General features: G+C 32.3%; 3 protein-coding genes across 3 annotated transcripts; 1 reads left to right on the plus strand and 2 right to left on the minus strand.

The window, feature by feature from the left end:
• Positions 1-1,440: 1,440 nt before the first annotated feature.
• Positions 1,441-8,052, minus strand: LOC132932547 (uncharacterized). The gene is made up of 6 exons (XM_060998937.1): positions 7,991-8,052; positions 7,751-7,922; positions 5,019-5,330; positions 4,344-4,957; positions 3,486-3,739; positions 1,441-2,609 (listed from the first exon to the last, which is right to left on the minus strand). Exons 1-6 carry the CDS (start codon positions 8,050-8,052, stop codon positions 1,441-1,443), a joined length of 2,583 nt encoding a protein of 860 aa, XP_060854920.1.
• A 2,988-nt stretch (positions 8,053-11,040) lies between these two features.
• Positions 11,041-12,696, minus strand: LOC132935030 (uncharacterized). The gene is made up of 4 exons (XM_061001464.1): positions 11,970-12,696; positions 11,608-11,730; positions 11,353-11,549; positions 11,041-11,247 (listed from the first exon to the last, which is right to left on the minus strand). Exons 1-4 carry the CDS (start codon positions 12,003-12,005, stop codon positions 11,091-11,093), a joined length of 513 nt encoding a protein of 170 aa, XP_060857447.1. The 5' UTR covers positions 12,006-12,696; the 3' UTR covers positions 11,041-11,090.
• Positions 12,697-16,271: 3,575 nt separating this feature from the next.
• On the plus strand, positions 16,272-17,279 carry LOC132932555 (uncharacterized). Its single transcript, XM_060998944.1, has one exon. It carries the CDS (start codon positions 16,272-16,274, stop codon positions 17,277-17,279), a length of 1,008 nt encoding a protein of 335 aa, XP_060854927.1.
• Positions 17,280-17,703: the final 424 nt, after the last annotated feature.

Genomic DNA, 17,703 nt, shown 5'->3' on the forward strand with positions numbered 1-17,703 from the left:
GCCACAGGCTGCGCCCTCGGGTTTCTGTTTTATACTATAAGACTAGCTCTCCGAGCGTCGCTGGGGGAGACCCCCAGACCCCCCGTGGTTGGTGAGGAGTGTTGTCGATGTCGGATGCCGCAGTGGTCTTGTGGTCTGGTCGTCAACCGATGTCGGTTATGAGTGTTATGATAAGAACGGTGGATATTGATGAGAAAAGTGGATAAGTGATAAGGATTTTGGATTGCTGATAAGGATGTTGGATTAATGATAAGAATGGTGGATTTGTGAGAAGGATAGTGGAGAGCTAACCTAACCGGAGAGCTGTAAGTTTTTTACTGCCTTCAAAAACGCCAAATCAAGTAATAGAATTCAAATATTTCGGATAATCATATAGCCACCTCGATTTATTTGGGGTCTAGCGGGTCAGTCACCTACCTCGACGTTGGACTTATATGTCTCGGAAACAGGTATGCAACGTTAAAAACGTGAAACGTGAAAAAAATTGTAAAACATTTCGGGGGTCCATGATAATCATATAGCCGCCGTCTTTTTATGGGTGTCTAGCAGGTCAGTCACCTCGAATGACGTTCGCCGTAGTAATAAGGGTAGGCTATCCGACTTCGTCGGATAGCGGACAATGTGCGACGGCCGGTTCACGTCGTCAGGTATGCAATCCGACTGCGTCGAATCGCGGACAACGTTAATTACTGTCACCGAAAACGGAAAATTAAGTAATAAAATTCAAAACATTTCGGGCTTCTATGCAAATCATATAGCCACCGTCTTTTAAGGGTGTCTAGGAGGTCAGTCACCTCAGTGGTCCGAGTAGCAGACAATATGCGACGGCCGGGTCATGTCGTCAGGTATGCAATCCGACTGCGTCGAATCGCGGACAGCGTTCATTACTGTCACCGAAAACGCAAAATTAAGTAATAATTTACATGAAAAAAATTCAAAATATTTCGGGCGTCCGTGCAAATCATTTAGTCGCCGTATTTTTTTGGGTGTCTAGCAGGTCAGTCACTTCTAATGACGTTCGCCGTAGTAATAAGTAATTGTTGTCGTTATAAGTAATAGTCGGTATTTTGGCGGTATTTTGTCGAAGGCGGGAATTTTTGAAAATCATGTTTGCGTGTGTATCAATCAATATCGATATAATGTCAATTAATCAATTTGTTACCTGCATGGGTTACCTGCGTTGACAATTAACTGCGCCGACGTCCAACAAACCGTTCTTAAACATCCGACTGCCGTCCGACGGACAACACGTGAGTATATTTTGTATTATTAATTTAATTTAATTAATTTATTATTAATTTAAATTCCTGAACATAAAAAAGTAGTAAATAATTCCTACACAAAAAACACACTAAATAAACATATACAATATACTATTGTAATCATTATACCATGTATACATTATATCGTTTATTTAAAATTATAAAATTAAGTTAAGACTCACTTGGCAATCTCATCCTGGTCCTGAACTTCCAACGTCACACGGTCGTGTCCCTTGTATATATACTTGTAGATATACATGACACTCTTTATGGACGTGCATATCTCGACGTTGATGTGCGCGTCATACTTGGCCAGAAGGTAAGGGTTGTATGGCACTACACACTCGTTACCAACCTCACGACCTATCACAAGTACCACCCGGCCGTCATCCGGTCGGCGGTACTTTGGATATCCGCCGTCCGCAACGTACACAGTCTCCTCTGCGTACGCTTTCGGGAAATCTTTGGAGCATTTGTTGTCCACCATGCACGGACACTGTGGATTGACTGTTCCACACGGCCCGTGGATCATGTGAGACTTGACGCAGTCGTGTAGGCGCCTGTCGATTGCGGGGTCCGGCAAGAAGGCGCAAACCACGTCGTCCACGTCCTCGGCCGTGCGGAACTTACAGTCCTCCGCCAGGATTATCAGTATATGCGCATGGGGCAGACCACGTTTCTGAAACTCGATAGTGTACACGTAAGCGCCGACATTACCAAACACACGATTTACAGTTATGTCACCTATTAGCTCCTGTAGCTTCCTGTTGAACACTCTGGCCACCAGGTCCGGCCTGTCGCTTGCCGTGCTGTGGGCAGCCAGGTTTTCAGTGATCTCTGGCCACCTGGGATTGCACGTAAACGTTATGAACAGGTCGGGTTTCCCTTTGGTACGCACTACGGTGATGGCGTCTTGATAATTCATCTTGTTGAATCGGTCGCTACCCGTGAACGTCGACGGCAATATGATCCTACGCCCGACCGCCATGGGATCGATGCGGAGCTGTTGGTTCACATGGTCCATGAGCCCTTGATACGCTTCGGCGAGGAGATCCCTCTGGTGCAAACGTATGTAGTTCAGATTGTTCGACTCCATTCGAACATACTGGTCGCACACATACATCTGCAACAAGAACCGATCTTGATGTAATAAACTAAACAGTTCATGCCTTTGGTCGTTATTTCCCTGATATCTAACAGCCAAACGGTAGCACGCAAACTCTCTGATACTGTTGCGATTGCGGACATTGTTTCGTCGGTTGCCCTGTTGCAACATCCCGTTATGCCAACCGGCCTCGCCGTACGGGAAAAACAGCGGATACAACATCGGATCCGAGTGACACGACCCTTGTGAAATGTAACGAATGGTATATATTATTTAAAGTGAATTGCTAAATCAACGATTTGTAGTAGCTGGGGGTTAGAGGATGGAGTTGTGATTGTGTTGTGAGTATAGCAAGTACATAACCGCAAAAAAAAGGTTATTAAAATATAAACTCTGATCTCTTTGTATTCCAAGGATTTATAGTGTATATTTGTAAGTGATGTCTGTTATGAAGTCCAAACAAATCATGAAATTAAGCACCGAAGTAATGTGACTATATTATGTTTGATTATTGATAAATGATATAGTACACTACATACAAATCATAAGACGGCTTATTGTCATACTATCACTACAAGATGAATATAATTTATAATGAATATGGTTGTAAGGAATTTAACATTGTTAATTTAACTTTATCTAATATTTTATGTATACATAGCTCGAATAGCAATACCTGATCTATTATGATTAAATTATGTCCTGAATAGAATTCCTGGCCTGTCTATCTAACATTCTAATCACTGATAAATCTTTGAACGACACTTATTGTCGGAGATGCGAACAATAATATAATTATCCTTCATAGTCTTTCATCTGTTTATTTCGCCAAAAAAAAAATAGGAGACTGTTGCAGGATTTGTCAAAATATCAGTAAAGCTTATTAAAATAATTGTACCTCAGATTGTTAAAGTAATAGAATTTAATAGATTCATTCAAAAGAATGTCCAAAATGTAGTGTATACTTAATTTAAATTTAAAATCGCAGTGTCAGCTTTACTGTACAACAAAAACTATGATTATATTTGATGGTGTTGATATTAATGTGCAATAAATATAGTGAATATAAGTGAACAATTTGAAACAGCTGTGTTTATAGGAAATAATTATTAACTAACCCGCTGGTATGGTTTGCATCCTGTGTTGCGGGTTGATTGGATTCGTATCGTAGATGACCAGATTAATGTCTCTTGGCGGACGACCCCCTTCGCCAACGAACACGGCCGCAACTTCGTTTGCGGTAGGCAGGTTGTTTCGCCCGTCGTCCCGGGCTGCATCTCGGACAAAATGCATCGTCACTGGCCTAGGTCGCACACCTGCGGGATCGGCGTCGGCTAGGTCTCTTTCTGCCAGCCACACCTCACGCATGTTCCTGGAACAAATATAGACATGACGTATATTTTTATACTTAGACAGACTCCATGTAGAAATCATAAATAAATCATTCAGTGCATTTAACTCTATAATTGTATAATCAACATAATACATAATAATAAATATATATATTATAAATGTGTGTGAAGTGTAGTAAGCTTAGGAGACCACATAGGTTAGGTAATAACAATAAAACCTATACTTCGTATAAAATATAAAAATGTCCCAGCCCTAAGTTATATTTAATGTTACCTGTATCATTCATAAGTACATATAACTCTGTTGTTAGCAGAGTAAAATTATAATAAACACATAAAATACATTTAATATTTAATATAATTTAAGTAATAAAGTAAAATTTTTTGCTTTGTATACTATTTTGAATCAACATTAAGTAATAACTGCAGTATATTGGTAGCTGTGAGTGTCTAATATCAACGTAATATCTAGTTCAACAGTTAACATAGTTAGTTTATTGGTTACAGTGTGTAATTTTTTTTGTTTTTTCTGTCTACTTTGAGAAAGGTATCTGTAAAAGAAATTTACTGTAAGGGGCAATTTATATTCCTATTGTTAATAAATACAATAAATTTATATCTTACTTAAAAGCCATTGCGTACGGATTTACGTCTCGCAGAAAACCGTCCAATAGTCCCATCACAACTACGGACAGTTCACGATGATTTCTCTGCAGAGCCATCCCAACGCGGCGGGCGTTGGCCTCTGCGGACTCGAGGAAATACAACTGACAGTAGTTGGCATCTACTCGGTCAACGGCCACGTCATTATTTATCCTCTGATAAGTTTGGCCTTGGATACACATCGTTCGCGGTCCACGCCCTCGCAATCGCCTGTCGTCTGTGCCACAGCTAAACGCAGCGAATGCCAGGGCGTTGTTGTACCGGCGAATGTCGTCTCGGAATCTACGACCATCCTGTGAATCTCCAATCAACAAACTCATTAGTAAAAAAGGGGCGGGCAACAACGCGTGTTGTCCTGCAGCGGTCACTTGACCGTTGTTACAGCAAGTGGAGAAGTGCATATTGGCACCCTGGCCCACAACCTCGCCTTCGAAGAGGCGGGCGTTACACTGTGTGCAGATTCTGTTTAACGCGCCCGCGTTGTGCTGCTCTGGAAGCGGGTGTGTCACGCCTGCCGGCCTGTCAATTATTGGCGCACGCCCTCGGGGTTGTTCACCCACGGCAAGTGGTCGGAACTGCAATTTAAATGATAAGTTTTATTTATGGTTTTTTTATAAGTAAGACATATTTACTGACCTCTTCGTCGACGTCTGGCTGCAACTCGTCGAGCATGTCCACAAACTCCAGTTCCGCTTGCACTTCGTCCATCTGCACTTCTACCACTTCCACGTCATCCCCTCCATCCATCTGGATTTTTACCACTTCCACGTCATCACCTCCGTCCATCTGGACCTCAAAAAATTCCACGTCCTCCACCACCTCCACTCCTTCCACATCATCCCCTATATCCACTGGGACGCCAACGACTTCCACGTACTCCACACCCTCCACTGGGATGCCGACGACCTCCACGTCTTCCCTTTCTTCCATCTCGACATCCCCAAGCACCTAAAAGTTAGGTTGAGTTTAGAGTAGGTACAATTGTATTGATAATTCTATATAATTATAATAATAACAACAATAGTTATTGCTATCTATGACAGTAAGCGTAGGTACCTATAATATGCAATAAGTGAATATTTATATGAAATAAGGTTTATGTCACACAAATAAAAGCATACATGTTGTAGTTAGAGTGAGTCTAAGTCTAAGAGTATCACATGTGAAATGATAAAATACCTATCTAGTGCCCAACTTACAAATGAAGGAGAGTAAACCTGGGTCAGTAGTAAATAGTGATGTGGTGGGGGTAATATTAAGAAGTGTGCGAGAAAAGTATTTTGTTTATTGGTAGTAGAATGTATATTATTACTTTCACTCAACTGTATAAACACAATATTAAGTATACAATATCAGATATGTGAACATATTGCATGGTTATTGTAATCATTGTTACGAATGTATACAATATATAGTTTGTGGATAATGTAGCAAAGTAAATAAGCACACATGTATGTTAATATGAATGTTTTTTTTTTAACTGTGTAAGAAAACATTCCAAATGCCTATAATAATATAATAACTAACTGTAACCGTAGAACATGTATAATACTACTAAATGCCATTGAAGGTGTGTAAAACATCAATACAACAATATAGATAGTATAAGATAAATGTTGTTAAGAGATTTTCAAGAGAAAAAGGTCTACCTAAATAACATCGGTACAATGCTCTAGGTTAAGATATCTGTTGTATTTACAAGTACCAATCATAGAACAAAGAAATCTACAGAAGAATATTTAAGTTGTTTCATACATACAAATAATCTTTCTAACAACAATAACTTTGAAAAGTTGTAAAACTGTATTGCACTGTATAAAAATATAAAAGTATACATGTTGTAGTCCAGATCATTTTTCAAAGAGTTGTACAAAATAATGTGTGCGACTACGCCTAAATCTAAGCTCTGTCCATCCTAACATCAGTACAATGTTGTATTAAGTATTAAAATAAAATACTAATAAAATACTTATCTAGTACACAACTTACAAATGGCCTAGGTCAGTAGTAAGTAGTAGTAGTAGTAGTAGTAATAGTAGAAAAAAAAATGTGTTATTTTATACAGAACTTTAACTTACAACAATAAACAGAAAACATTTTAATGATTGTGTGTTCAATCTTATGTTGGTTAGGTATTACTGTAACAACAACAATAACGACTTACATTTAAAAAATGTATTGCACTCTATAACAGTAAGTGTAGGTACTCGTATGCAATAAGTGCATTTATATGAAATTATTAAATGATAAGTTGAATGTAAGGTTGAATATTATAAAATCATATATGTGGTGTTATTTTTTAAAGAGTCTTCAATGTGATAAAATCAAGCACACCTATATTTATCACCACTAAGTATTGATATAACACACATCAGTAGTAAATATGTTACACCGTAGTACAAACAAAGTTAGTTGTATAAATAAAGGAAAGAAAGTATTAAAATAATCTTAACATTGCTAACAGTACGGCAATATGTGAAATTATAAAACACTTATCCAGTACACAGTTCACAAAAAAAGGAGAGGTTAGTTAGGAGTCTCTAGTAATACCTACTTTGTGTAGTAGTAACATTAAGAAAATGTAAATTTATGTGAGAAAACCTTAAGTGTTCTGTTTAGGTCAATAAACCTATAGTAAAAGTTGATATATTAGTATAGTTATGAGTTACTCTAGGTAAAATAAGCTTGACCCAGTGTTTGATAAGCAAAGTGTTTGAAATCTGAAACAGCAGTAACACAATTGAATGTCGTTCAAGTTATTCTACAATTTAATTATAACATAATAAGTTGAATGAAAGTTTTATGATAAAATAGACATTTAGTTTTCAAGAATGTTGTACCGAGCCAGTATAGTATGGTAGTATAGTAGAGTACAGAAACAATGATATGCATCTAAGAGCACAGTGAATAATTAAGCATGTAAGGAATTTTAACCGTAGGTTGGGTATTACTCATTGGCTTAACTTTAAAAATTACATACTATGGAATAAACGTAAACAAATGAAATGAAATTAGCACTGCAGAAATTGTAAATGTTGTGAAAATTGATCAAACTTGAAATAATGAAGATATGTGATCCAAATGAGTGTAATAATATCATGAATTTTGTTATAATATGTCATTCACTTGATATTGTGTATTAAACCGTATTTATAAGGTCTAGAAGTATACTTTTGTGAGGTCATATGTATTATGTTACAACAAAAAGCTTGAATGCCATTGAGTTAAGTTATGAAATTAAGTTAGGTTTGAAATACACAGTAGGTACATCAAACTCACGAGAGTATACAACAGTATTAGAAGTCCAGTCAGACGGGCATACAGTCATGGTGTACTGCAATGAAATGATATTTATTGAACACACTCACCAAAGAAGGCACTGCCGTGGGCCACAGACGGCGGCGCAGCGCGTTTCCCACAGCGTAGTCGACACCGGGGACGAAATGCCTCGAACACAGCTGAGATGTTTGGTTCACGGGAAAACCATGGTCCACCACAAATGCCACCCACTCAATACGACGATGTACGGCAGTTGGAAATCTAAGAGGCGACACATTATTTATTATAATATTATATATCGATATGTATCAACGTGTTGTGTGAAATACCTGTGTACGGAAACGTCATCGATGTTGTCCACAACTCCGCATAAAGCACAGCGTTTGACCATTTTGAATAGCCTAAAAACATCATCACGAACGAACAAATAATAATAGGAATAATAATAAGTGAAAAGTAAATACTGAATATTATGAAAAACTCGTGGTAAAAAAAAAACGACTGATACAGTTTGTTATCAGCGGTGATGTATGAATATCGTGTGTTATTTTTAGAATTAATAGGTACACACCGGCTTACATGATGTACATAAAAAATAGAAAAATACGAAAAATTACATACCCAGCTCGCAGTAGCATAATATTATGAATTAACCGTAAAACACGTGTCCGCAATGGCAACGCGCCGAAACGGCCAACGGACTTACACGTCTAATACGTATTCAGCTAATACGAATGCGGTTTAATTAACGTTGTAGGTATTCAAAGTGTACGAAAAAAACTCGAAATGCGCCGTGAGCAGCGGAGAACGATGTCTGTAGGCGGTGAAAATATGTTCGTTGGCGATACGCGCCGCCACGAATACACCTGTAGTTTATCTATCTAAATAGTATAATATAGTAGTAGTAGATATAAAAGTTTACTCACCGGTTTGTGAAAAGCGCCCAATGCAGAACAACAAAACTCAAAGAAAAGCACTGAATATTAAATAATACAACGTATTAGGCTTTTCGGTGAGATTTGATGTACGTTGCAAGAGCGCCGGTCACGAGATGAGGCAGGTTGACACGGGCGCGTTTCGCGTCGCCAAAGTTGTCCCCCCACGGCTCCACTCCACCCCACTCAAAGCGTATAATGTTGCGTATAGTAACGGTCGTACTGTATTATCGCGCGTAGTATTGTGCACTGTATAATATTGATGGTCCACTTTTAATATTTCTCACGCATGCATAAACACTTATACCTATTATTGTATTGTGGGTATGTACGCACACAATAATAATAAGAAAAAACAACCACCTAACCTAACGTACTTATATTTACCTACGTCAGTAGTATATATTTGTATGTTCACAGCCAGCTTTTCCACGGTAAAAATTTTTTTTCAAGGGGGAATGTCCCCCTTGGAGCACTCAGATTTACCGTGTAACACATTTCACACTGATTGTTAGTAAATTTTACCTCAAAAAAATGTACTGTATTTCATTTTTACTCATGTTGGTTACACTGATTTTTTTAATAATGATAAAAACATTATTTATTATTTACAATAATTTTAAGCTGATTGCTGATTATTTTTTTCATATTCAGTTACTAATGATCCATCGTTCACTCAAGTCGTGTCTCATTTTTCTTTATTTTCTCAAAGTTTTATTAAATTGTATAAGTTATTTAATTTCTTCAAAAATGAATTTTCAAAAATGCGCAAACGATGTCCAGTCATTGGTCGATCAAATACGATTCAATTCAACGCCAGTGTATCCAGAGTTCTCTGCATTTGTATCTAGGTTACGATCTTTTAAAAGTTTTCCTCCAAATACCGGTCAGAATAAGTACAAGCTCTCAGAATGTGGATTTTACTATATCAATCTCGATGACGCAGTTCAATGTCATTGGTGTGGAGTAATTCTACATAGTTTTGAAATCGATGATAATTGTTTTATAGAACATACCCGATTCTCACCAAAATGTTTATATGTATTATTAATGAAAGGTAATCAGTTTGTTCAAAAAGTCTTAAGTAAATATTGTAAAACCGAAGTTATTTGTAATTGTGAAACCGGTTCGTACGACACCATTTGTTAAATCATGGTTTTTTTATATAATATACTGTTTATAATATTTGCTCTATTGAATAAAAAAAAAAAATAAAAAAAAAATTGAATGTTTTATCTTAAATGTTTTATTATTCGGTTTAATATCTTGTGGACGTATAGCCTAGCGGGTTAGTGCGTATATAATAATTTAAAATGTTTTTCAGGTATCAGGTTAGTAAGTATATGTAAATTCCCTCTCTAGTATGCACTAATTCGCTAACTGTACGTTCACATTTTTTGCATTTTTTTTTTATCCGAGTTTTTAGTATATAATATGACTGCAAAGGAAAAAACTAACAGTCCAATGTATAACTCCTAACAGTTATATCCTACTTTTTATTGTGTACTTTTTTAGCAAAAAAAAAACTTCATTATGAGTCCACCAATAATTGTCTGTAAGTCTACATTCGACATCCGAGCTTTTAACAAGAAAAGTATTACAGTTGGATTACTAATTAATAAGCAGATTTCAATTATTTTATTATTAGAATGTAAACTTTCAAAGAAAATTATTACATTAAGTTTAGAAGAATGGTTCACACTGATGTCTGAATCTAATTACAATTCAATTATTAATAACCTAAATACCAGGGTGAGGCGTGTAAAGATTACCGATTCCTTTTCATATTCAATTAATGTTAAACAGAGTTCAATTACCCTACATCTAAACGAGGAATATATTACCTTGACACACGTAGATTTGTACCGGCTTCGTCAATTACAGAATTTGATTGATTTGTATGTGGTAGACAAGCAAAAACGTTTAGCAAATTATCAAATTACTTTCAACACTGCATATGACCTAATTAAAAATGATGTCCGTGGTCTGCCATCCACTTGCCAAAGGAACGAATTTACCAACCAATATATTCAAAACTATGATTTTAATTATTATAATCATTTACAGAACGATGACACATCATTTTTATATGAAATATTACAATTTCATTTTAACACATTGTCCGATATGATTTTACAAGATCTAATAATATAAAATATATAAATATGTTTAATAATTATTTATTTAAAAAATAAAAACTTTTTTATTCAATAATAAACTTGCTTTTTTTTCTTAAATTACATGTCACCTTTAATCATAAAGAATAGTTTTAATGCGTTTTAGTTTCAAATTTTATGTTTTCAGTAAATAAGTAGATTAAATTTTGATAGTACAGAATTGATAGCAATGTTTCAATTAGAAATTTTTTTCTCAGACATACTATATAGTTTATAGGTTTATGTTTTCCAAGACCTTTGAGTATTGAACAAATAAAAAAAAACATGTATAATAATATTTTGTTTTATTAAATGAAACTCATTTTTCCGTATAATAATCAAACAACCGTCTTGCTTTTAATAGTTTGACGCTTTGGATCGGTTAGTAATTTATCAAATATAATTTGCATTGTCTCATTAAGACCAGTATGAAGTGTTTGATCTTTTGATTCGTCGGTCGTGTACAATCTAACAGTAGCTTCACTGAACTTCCATCTATTACAACAAATTATTTTATTTAAAAACAAAAGAAGTAAATAAAATCAGTAAAAAAAAAAACAGATTCAGCAATAGTTATTAAATTTAAACCAATGTATTTACCTGTCCTTTACTGGTACATTCTCGATGTTAGTAACCTTATAATGACTTAGCACCCAAAGATCCTTTCCTTTTTCTTCAAAAGGCGTCTTTATTGTCACAACGCCATCTCCTTGTCTGAATGTTAGCGAATTAAATACTTCAACATCAAAATCTTCTGATCTCAAGCGTTCGCTGATATTATCTCTGTATGATGCATTCTATAAAAAAAAATAAATTATTTATGCTATCATTAGGAAAAAATATTATTTTTATTACCATTTTATTCTGCTTCTTTTTCATAGGTTTTTTAACACTTGTTTTTTCTGCAGAACGTTTTAATCCAGGTTTTGTTTTTGAAAAAGACGGTCTTATATCAATTGATTCGCTAAAATGTTCATTCTGTGAAACATAAAACATAGTATATTATTTTTTACTGTTTTTTTTTCCATTATATATTTTTTCTATGTCCCAAGAATTATACCCAAAGCGTTGAGTAATGTTACGACGCACTTCCAATATACTATGTTATAATCAGTCATTTAATATTATTTTAAGAATTATAACCATAGCGTTGAGTGGTGTTACGACCGGCCTCCAATTTTCTATGGTTATAAGATATTTACTAAGTAGTTACTAACCTCTGAATCAGTTGAAGCAATTGTACGGTACGACATTTTATTTTGGTAGTATTTCTGTTGAACTGAGCTTCTTGTCCTGGGATGAAATCTTGAAGACTGGTGAATATTAGAGAATTCCCTCTGTCTTTTATACACAGATTTTTACCACTACTTCAATAATTAAGTATACAAATGGTCATAGCCTTACATTATAGAAACCTGCTAAAACATGAACATACAGGTACAACAGCAAAATCACATTACATGACTTTAAATTGACGCTAACATAACCTATCCCAGCCAAATGTTTATGACATTCACCTTTTACCATGGTCAATACCCTCCTTGAATAAATTTCTACAATAACCTTACCTTAGATGGGTGCTGAAACATGTTCATATACAACAGCAAATTACATTACATGAATTTAAATTATTACAAACAGGATTTAAAATAAATTAGAATGTATACATTCATTCTCAAAAACCAATTACATTATATGAATTTTAATTGTTGCTAACATAACCTGTCCAGCCAAATGTTTTCACATTTACTAAATGTCAATGCTTAGAATGTATACATTCATTCTCAAAAACCAATTATATTATATGAATCTAAATTGCTGCTAATATAACCTGCTCAGTCAAATGTTTTCACATTTACTTAATGTCAATGCCATTATAATATTAAAACAGGATGTAAAATAAGTTGAAATGTTTAAATCCATCACAAAAAATTCTAATGACAGAAGAGAGGGTTATTTTCGGGTATAAAACCCAGAATTTCTTAGCTTATCGTCATCAGTTCAAGCAACAGCAGTTCCAAGAGCAGCCAGCAGCAGAACAGTCTTCTTCGCCAAAACAACAGCCAGCCAGCAGTTTACCAAACATCTTCAACGGCCAGTCAAAAGATTGTCAAAACAACTCTAACAAATAAACCAGCCATCATACTTAGAAAAAGTACCTCAATTTCTACAAGCTATGTAAGTACTATTTTTTTTTTTATTGTTATTATTTAATTTAACATCATACTTCTTTTTTTTTTAAAAATAAAATAGAATAATAACAATTTATTGTTGTAATGATAATACAGTTTTATAATATTACTATGGGTATTGAGTGTTTAGACTTAAAGATTTTTTTCATAGATTATTTAAAATAAAAACATTAAAATAGAAGTAGTTGAAAGACGGTTTCTCAACTCTCACTTTTAGTCACTACTATAATATAAGCTGTTTTCTTTTTTTTTTGTTAAGTTATGATCAAGTAACAATAATACGTTATAATTACACCATAGAGTAATAATACTAAAATGAATTACACCACGTACACAGTATAGAAGATGACTGATGTACCATACTATCATAGATTTACATAGATAAGATAGAACATCGGGCTTATCATTCATCAATAATATTGATAATTATTACCTAACCTCAAAAATCTTTAATAGTCAATCTCTTTCATGATAATAACTATAGATACCGTTATCTAGTAGTTGTTGCACGATACCTTGTTTTTATCAATGTTAAAATACTATAGCTGATTATAAATATTTATTATAGATAACGTGATTGTTGTATTACACGTGTAATATTATCTTACGTAAAATGTTTTAATATAAAAAATTTTTTTTATTATATTAAAATATTCAATAATGTTTAATGACTGTATAAAATATATCCTAAAACGTATATTATACACATATATAAATTTAAATTATTTTTTCTATAATGTTTTTTTTATTGCTTTTACGTTAAGATTATTCGAAAGCTGCTGTCGCACGTTGATAGTAAACACGTAGTTGCTTTCGTGACAACGTAATGTTACCGTACGAACTTTACGATAGTTACAATCGCCCTATCTACTATTAACTAACATATAAACTATCACGTTTTTTTTCTATTATCGTGTGACGTAGTTTCACTAGCAACTAAAATTTTATTTTTTATGATATAAATGCTATATTGTCTAATTTTTAAAGGTTTTTTTATTTAGCTTTGAATAATATAATTAGTTATTATTATATATACGTATATACGTACATTCGTTGTTTTATAAATAATCGCTTTAAATAATTAGATTTATATAATATTTTATATTTTATACTAATGTATTTAGTCAAAAATTACAGATAATGAATTTTTGGTATTCATATGATTTTTGTAATGAACAAATTCAATATTATGGACAACAAATTGTAACCTTAACGAAGATGATTGATGAAAATAAGATTAAAGAAAGATATGAATATAAAGATCTCAAAAAAAAAATTAAAAACCTGAAATTCATTATTTATTTAAGTAGAACAAACTCTAACCCAAATTTTTCTTATATAAAAGATTTAAACGCAAAATTAGTTTTATTAAGAGAAGAAAAAATGGATATATGTAAAAAATATAGTGATTTATATGTTACAAATTTTCGTAAGCGAGAACACTGTTTCGGTAAAAGGTTAGATTTTATTACAACAGCAGAATCTAAGCGCGAAAGATTTAGATCAGGTTAAAATTTTTTTTTTTAAATTTGTTATGAATAATTAGTAATAATATTATAAGTTTATATTTATGTATATAGGTATTCAATGTAATTTTCTTTTTTGTAGTTTATAATATAGTATTGTTTTTTTCATTTACGTTATTATTAAATTATTCGTTAGTTTCTGCAAACTAAATATAATCATTGAAAACTATAATTTATACACGATCTACCATCATAGTTAATTTTTATTTTGATATAAATGCTTATATTATACTTGGTTTCATAAAATAATATAAGCATTTATATGTGAACTAACCTAATAAAGAAACATTTATATAAATATATATATATATATATATATATAGGTCAGTCAGAGTGATTAATCATTACGCCAGAAAAATCGTAATAGCTGATGAGGCCTGTGACAACGAACAAATATATGAATGTGTATACAAACTTTCGAAACTACCGATGACTATAGAACTTTTAGAAGCCACTGGAATTGATCTAGTGGTCAACAAATTAAGAAGTAGAGGCGGAGTCGTAGGGAAATTAGCAGAAAGAGTAGTCCTTACTTGGAAATATGTTGTAAAAACAGAAATATTATTATTTTCCCAAGGAGAACCATAGCTTTTAAGTGTTAAACATGTTAGTAAATTATGATTAACACAATTTTTTCTTATATAAAAGAGTTAAATATAAAATAAAATAATAAATTATTATTATTATTGTACATTATTTTATTTCTATTCAATTTTTCTAGAATAAAAAAAAAACAAAAAAACAAAAAAAAAAAAAATGGAGTCGTCACTTATCTTAGAAAAAATCAACTCCATATTACAACAACGTGACGAAAACAACCTCGGCATGGATCAAAGTCACTTTCAGAAAAAACTTGAGAGAAATAAATATAAAGATTCTGAAAGCGAGATTGAAAACGACAAGAGCAATATTAGAAGAAGAAAAACAAACGATGATAAATAATTATAAAAATTCAAATTATATAGCGTTTCTTTGTGAAAAAAATATACAGAAAGGTCTTAGTGAGTTGTATGAACAATTAGACAAATATTGATAATATTCAGTTTTTCCAAAAAATAAAATTTGTTTTTACAAATAAATTATTTTGTTATTATTTATTATTTTATATTATAAAAATATATCGAATGATATTGTCATAAATTATAAAATATATCATCCCTGTGTATATAATATCTGTTGAAGAATAATAAATGTTTTATATCATCAATTCTGGATAAGTTTGATAATCGTTCAAATAAAACTAATGCAATAAAAATGTTAGGAAAAGTGGTTTAGATTTAAAAAAACGTATCAATTAACAGTTAGTTTTGAAATTCTATGTAATTTTCAGAATCATGAACTCAGAAATAAACGTAGTTAAAAGCAGAATTCTAAAAGTAGAACAGCAGGTGCGTGACAATAAACGCTATTGTATCGAGAAACGGAAAGCATTTCAAAAAGTATTTACAAAAATTAATGATTGTATTAAGAAAAAAACAGTTTTTAAAAATAAATTGATAAATGAACATAATAGTTTCGAAAAATATTCAAGTGAATGTAAAGCAGATCTTCAGTGCCGGTTAACAGAACTAAACAATCGGTTAAGAGAATTAGAATCTGAGTAATTTCTTATTATATTAACCAATTCTTTTTTTCTTTGTAATAATTTAGAATTAATACTTTTATTATATTTTGAAAACAATATTCTGAATTGCTTGCATAAGATTTAAAAAAAAAGAAGTTGATGTTATAATAAATTTACAATATTATGATTGCTTTTACCTATGTTTTTTTTTATTTAATCTATTTTTTCAGTTTCATAATGAAAAGAAAAACGGTTACAAAACACGAGCGGATGTCATCTTCTGACGAAGGTTTATTTGAAATCGAGAGATTTAAGAAATGTTCAAAAACATTTTTGATTAAGAATACTTTAAATTTTATAGACTACACGCTTTTTTTTAACCATGTTAGAGATAAATTAATTTTAAAGTTAAAAGAATCATGTTTACAATCATCTATAAAATTTAATTTACATGTGGATAGCGTATACGAAAGAATACTCACTCAAGAAGTTCGGGACATAGCTTTCAAAACTTCTAATACACTTGCATGTAATTCATCCAATTTCAATAAATTACTAAATGGAATGTTCAATAAATTATTATCTGAACAAGACCAGTTTTTAGCGAAAGGATCTGGGTGGTCCCTTAAAACTATAGATGTATTACAATTGAGAATTAATACAGTGAATCCTCTCAGAGGAGGAACGTATCTAGATCTACCTGAATATATAAAAGATAAAAGAGCAATTATAAATGTAAAAAATAACGATGCTAAATGTTTTAAATATTCAATACTATCTAAGTTTGATAATCGATCGAATAAAACTTATTTGAATAAGAAATATTTTAAAATGTTAGAAACAAAAAGTGGTTTAGATTTTAAATGTATTGATTTTCCAACACCAATCAGTCAGATGAAAAAATTTGAACGTACAAACGATGTATCAATTAATATTTATAGTTTAAATGATAAAAAACATATTTTTCCTTTGTATATTTGTAATACTGAAAGAAAAAAACATTTCGATCTTTTTCTGTTCAATAATGATGAAACATCACATTACTGTTATATAAAAAATTTTTCAAGATTCGTTAGAAGTCAGAAAACTAAAAATTGTACTAAGCTAATTATATGTAAAAGATGTTTTACTACTTTTGGGAACAAACCGTGTAAAAGCAAACTTTGGGGTATGAAAGGATTGATTGAACATCAACATAATTGTAGAAAGAACCAATTAGGGAAACCTATAATGTTTGAAGAGTGAGATGATGATTTTATTTATTTTAAAAGTTATAAAAAAACTCAAAGGATACCAATTGTTATTTATGCAGACTGCGAATGTATTTTAACTCCTAAAAAACCTGATGAATTCATTCAGAGTTGTAAAAAAAAAAAAACATATATTACACATTTACATGAAATTATGAGTTATGGGTTTTATGTAAAAGTCGACTATGATATTATACCAAAAGAGTTAGTAAAATAGTTGAAGATTCCTAGAAAGGTGGTTATTTATAGAGGTGAAAATGCAGCAAAAAAATTTATGGAAAATATGATTGATATCGGAAATAATATCAAAACAATTAACGAAACTGCTACACCAATGGGTAAATTAACTGAAAAAGAAGAAAAACGTTTTCAAAGAATTAAAAGATATGAAAAATGTTCAAAACATTTAAAAAAAAATA

Source organism: Metopolophium dirhodum, chromosome 1 (genome assembly GCF_019925205.1).
Source record: "Metopolophium dirhodum isolate CAU chromosome 1, ASM1992520v1, whole genome shotgun sequence".
Taxonomy (NCBI): domain Eukaryota; kingdom Metazoa; phylum Arthropoda; class Insecta; order Hemiptera; family Aphididae; genus Metopolophium; species Metopolophium dirhodum.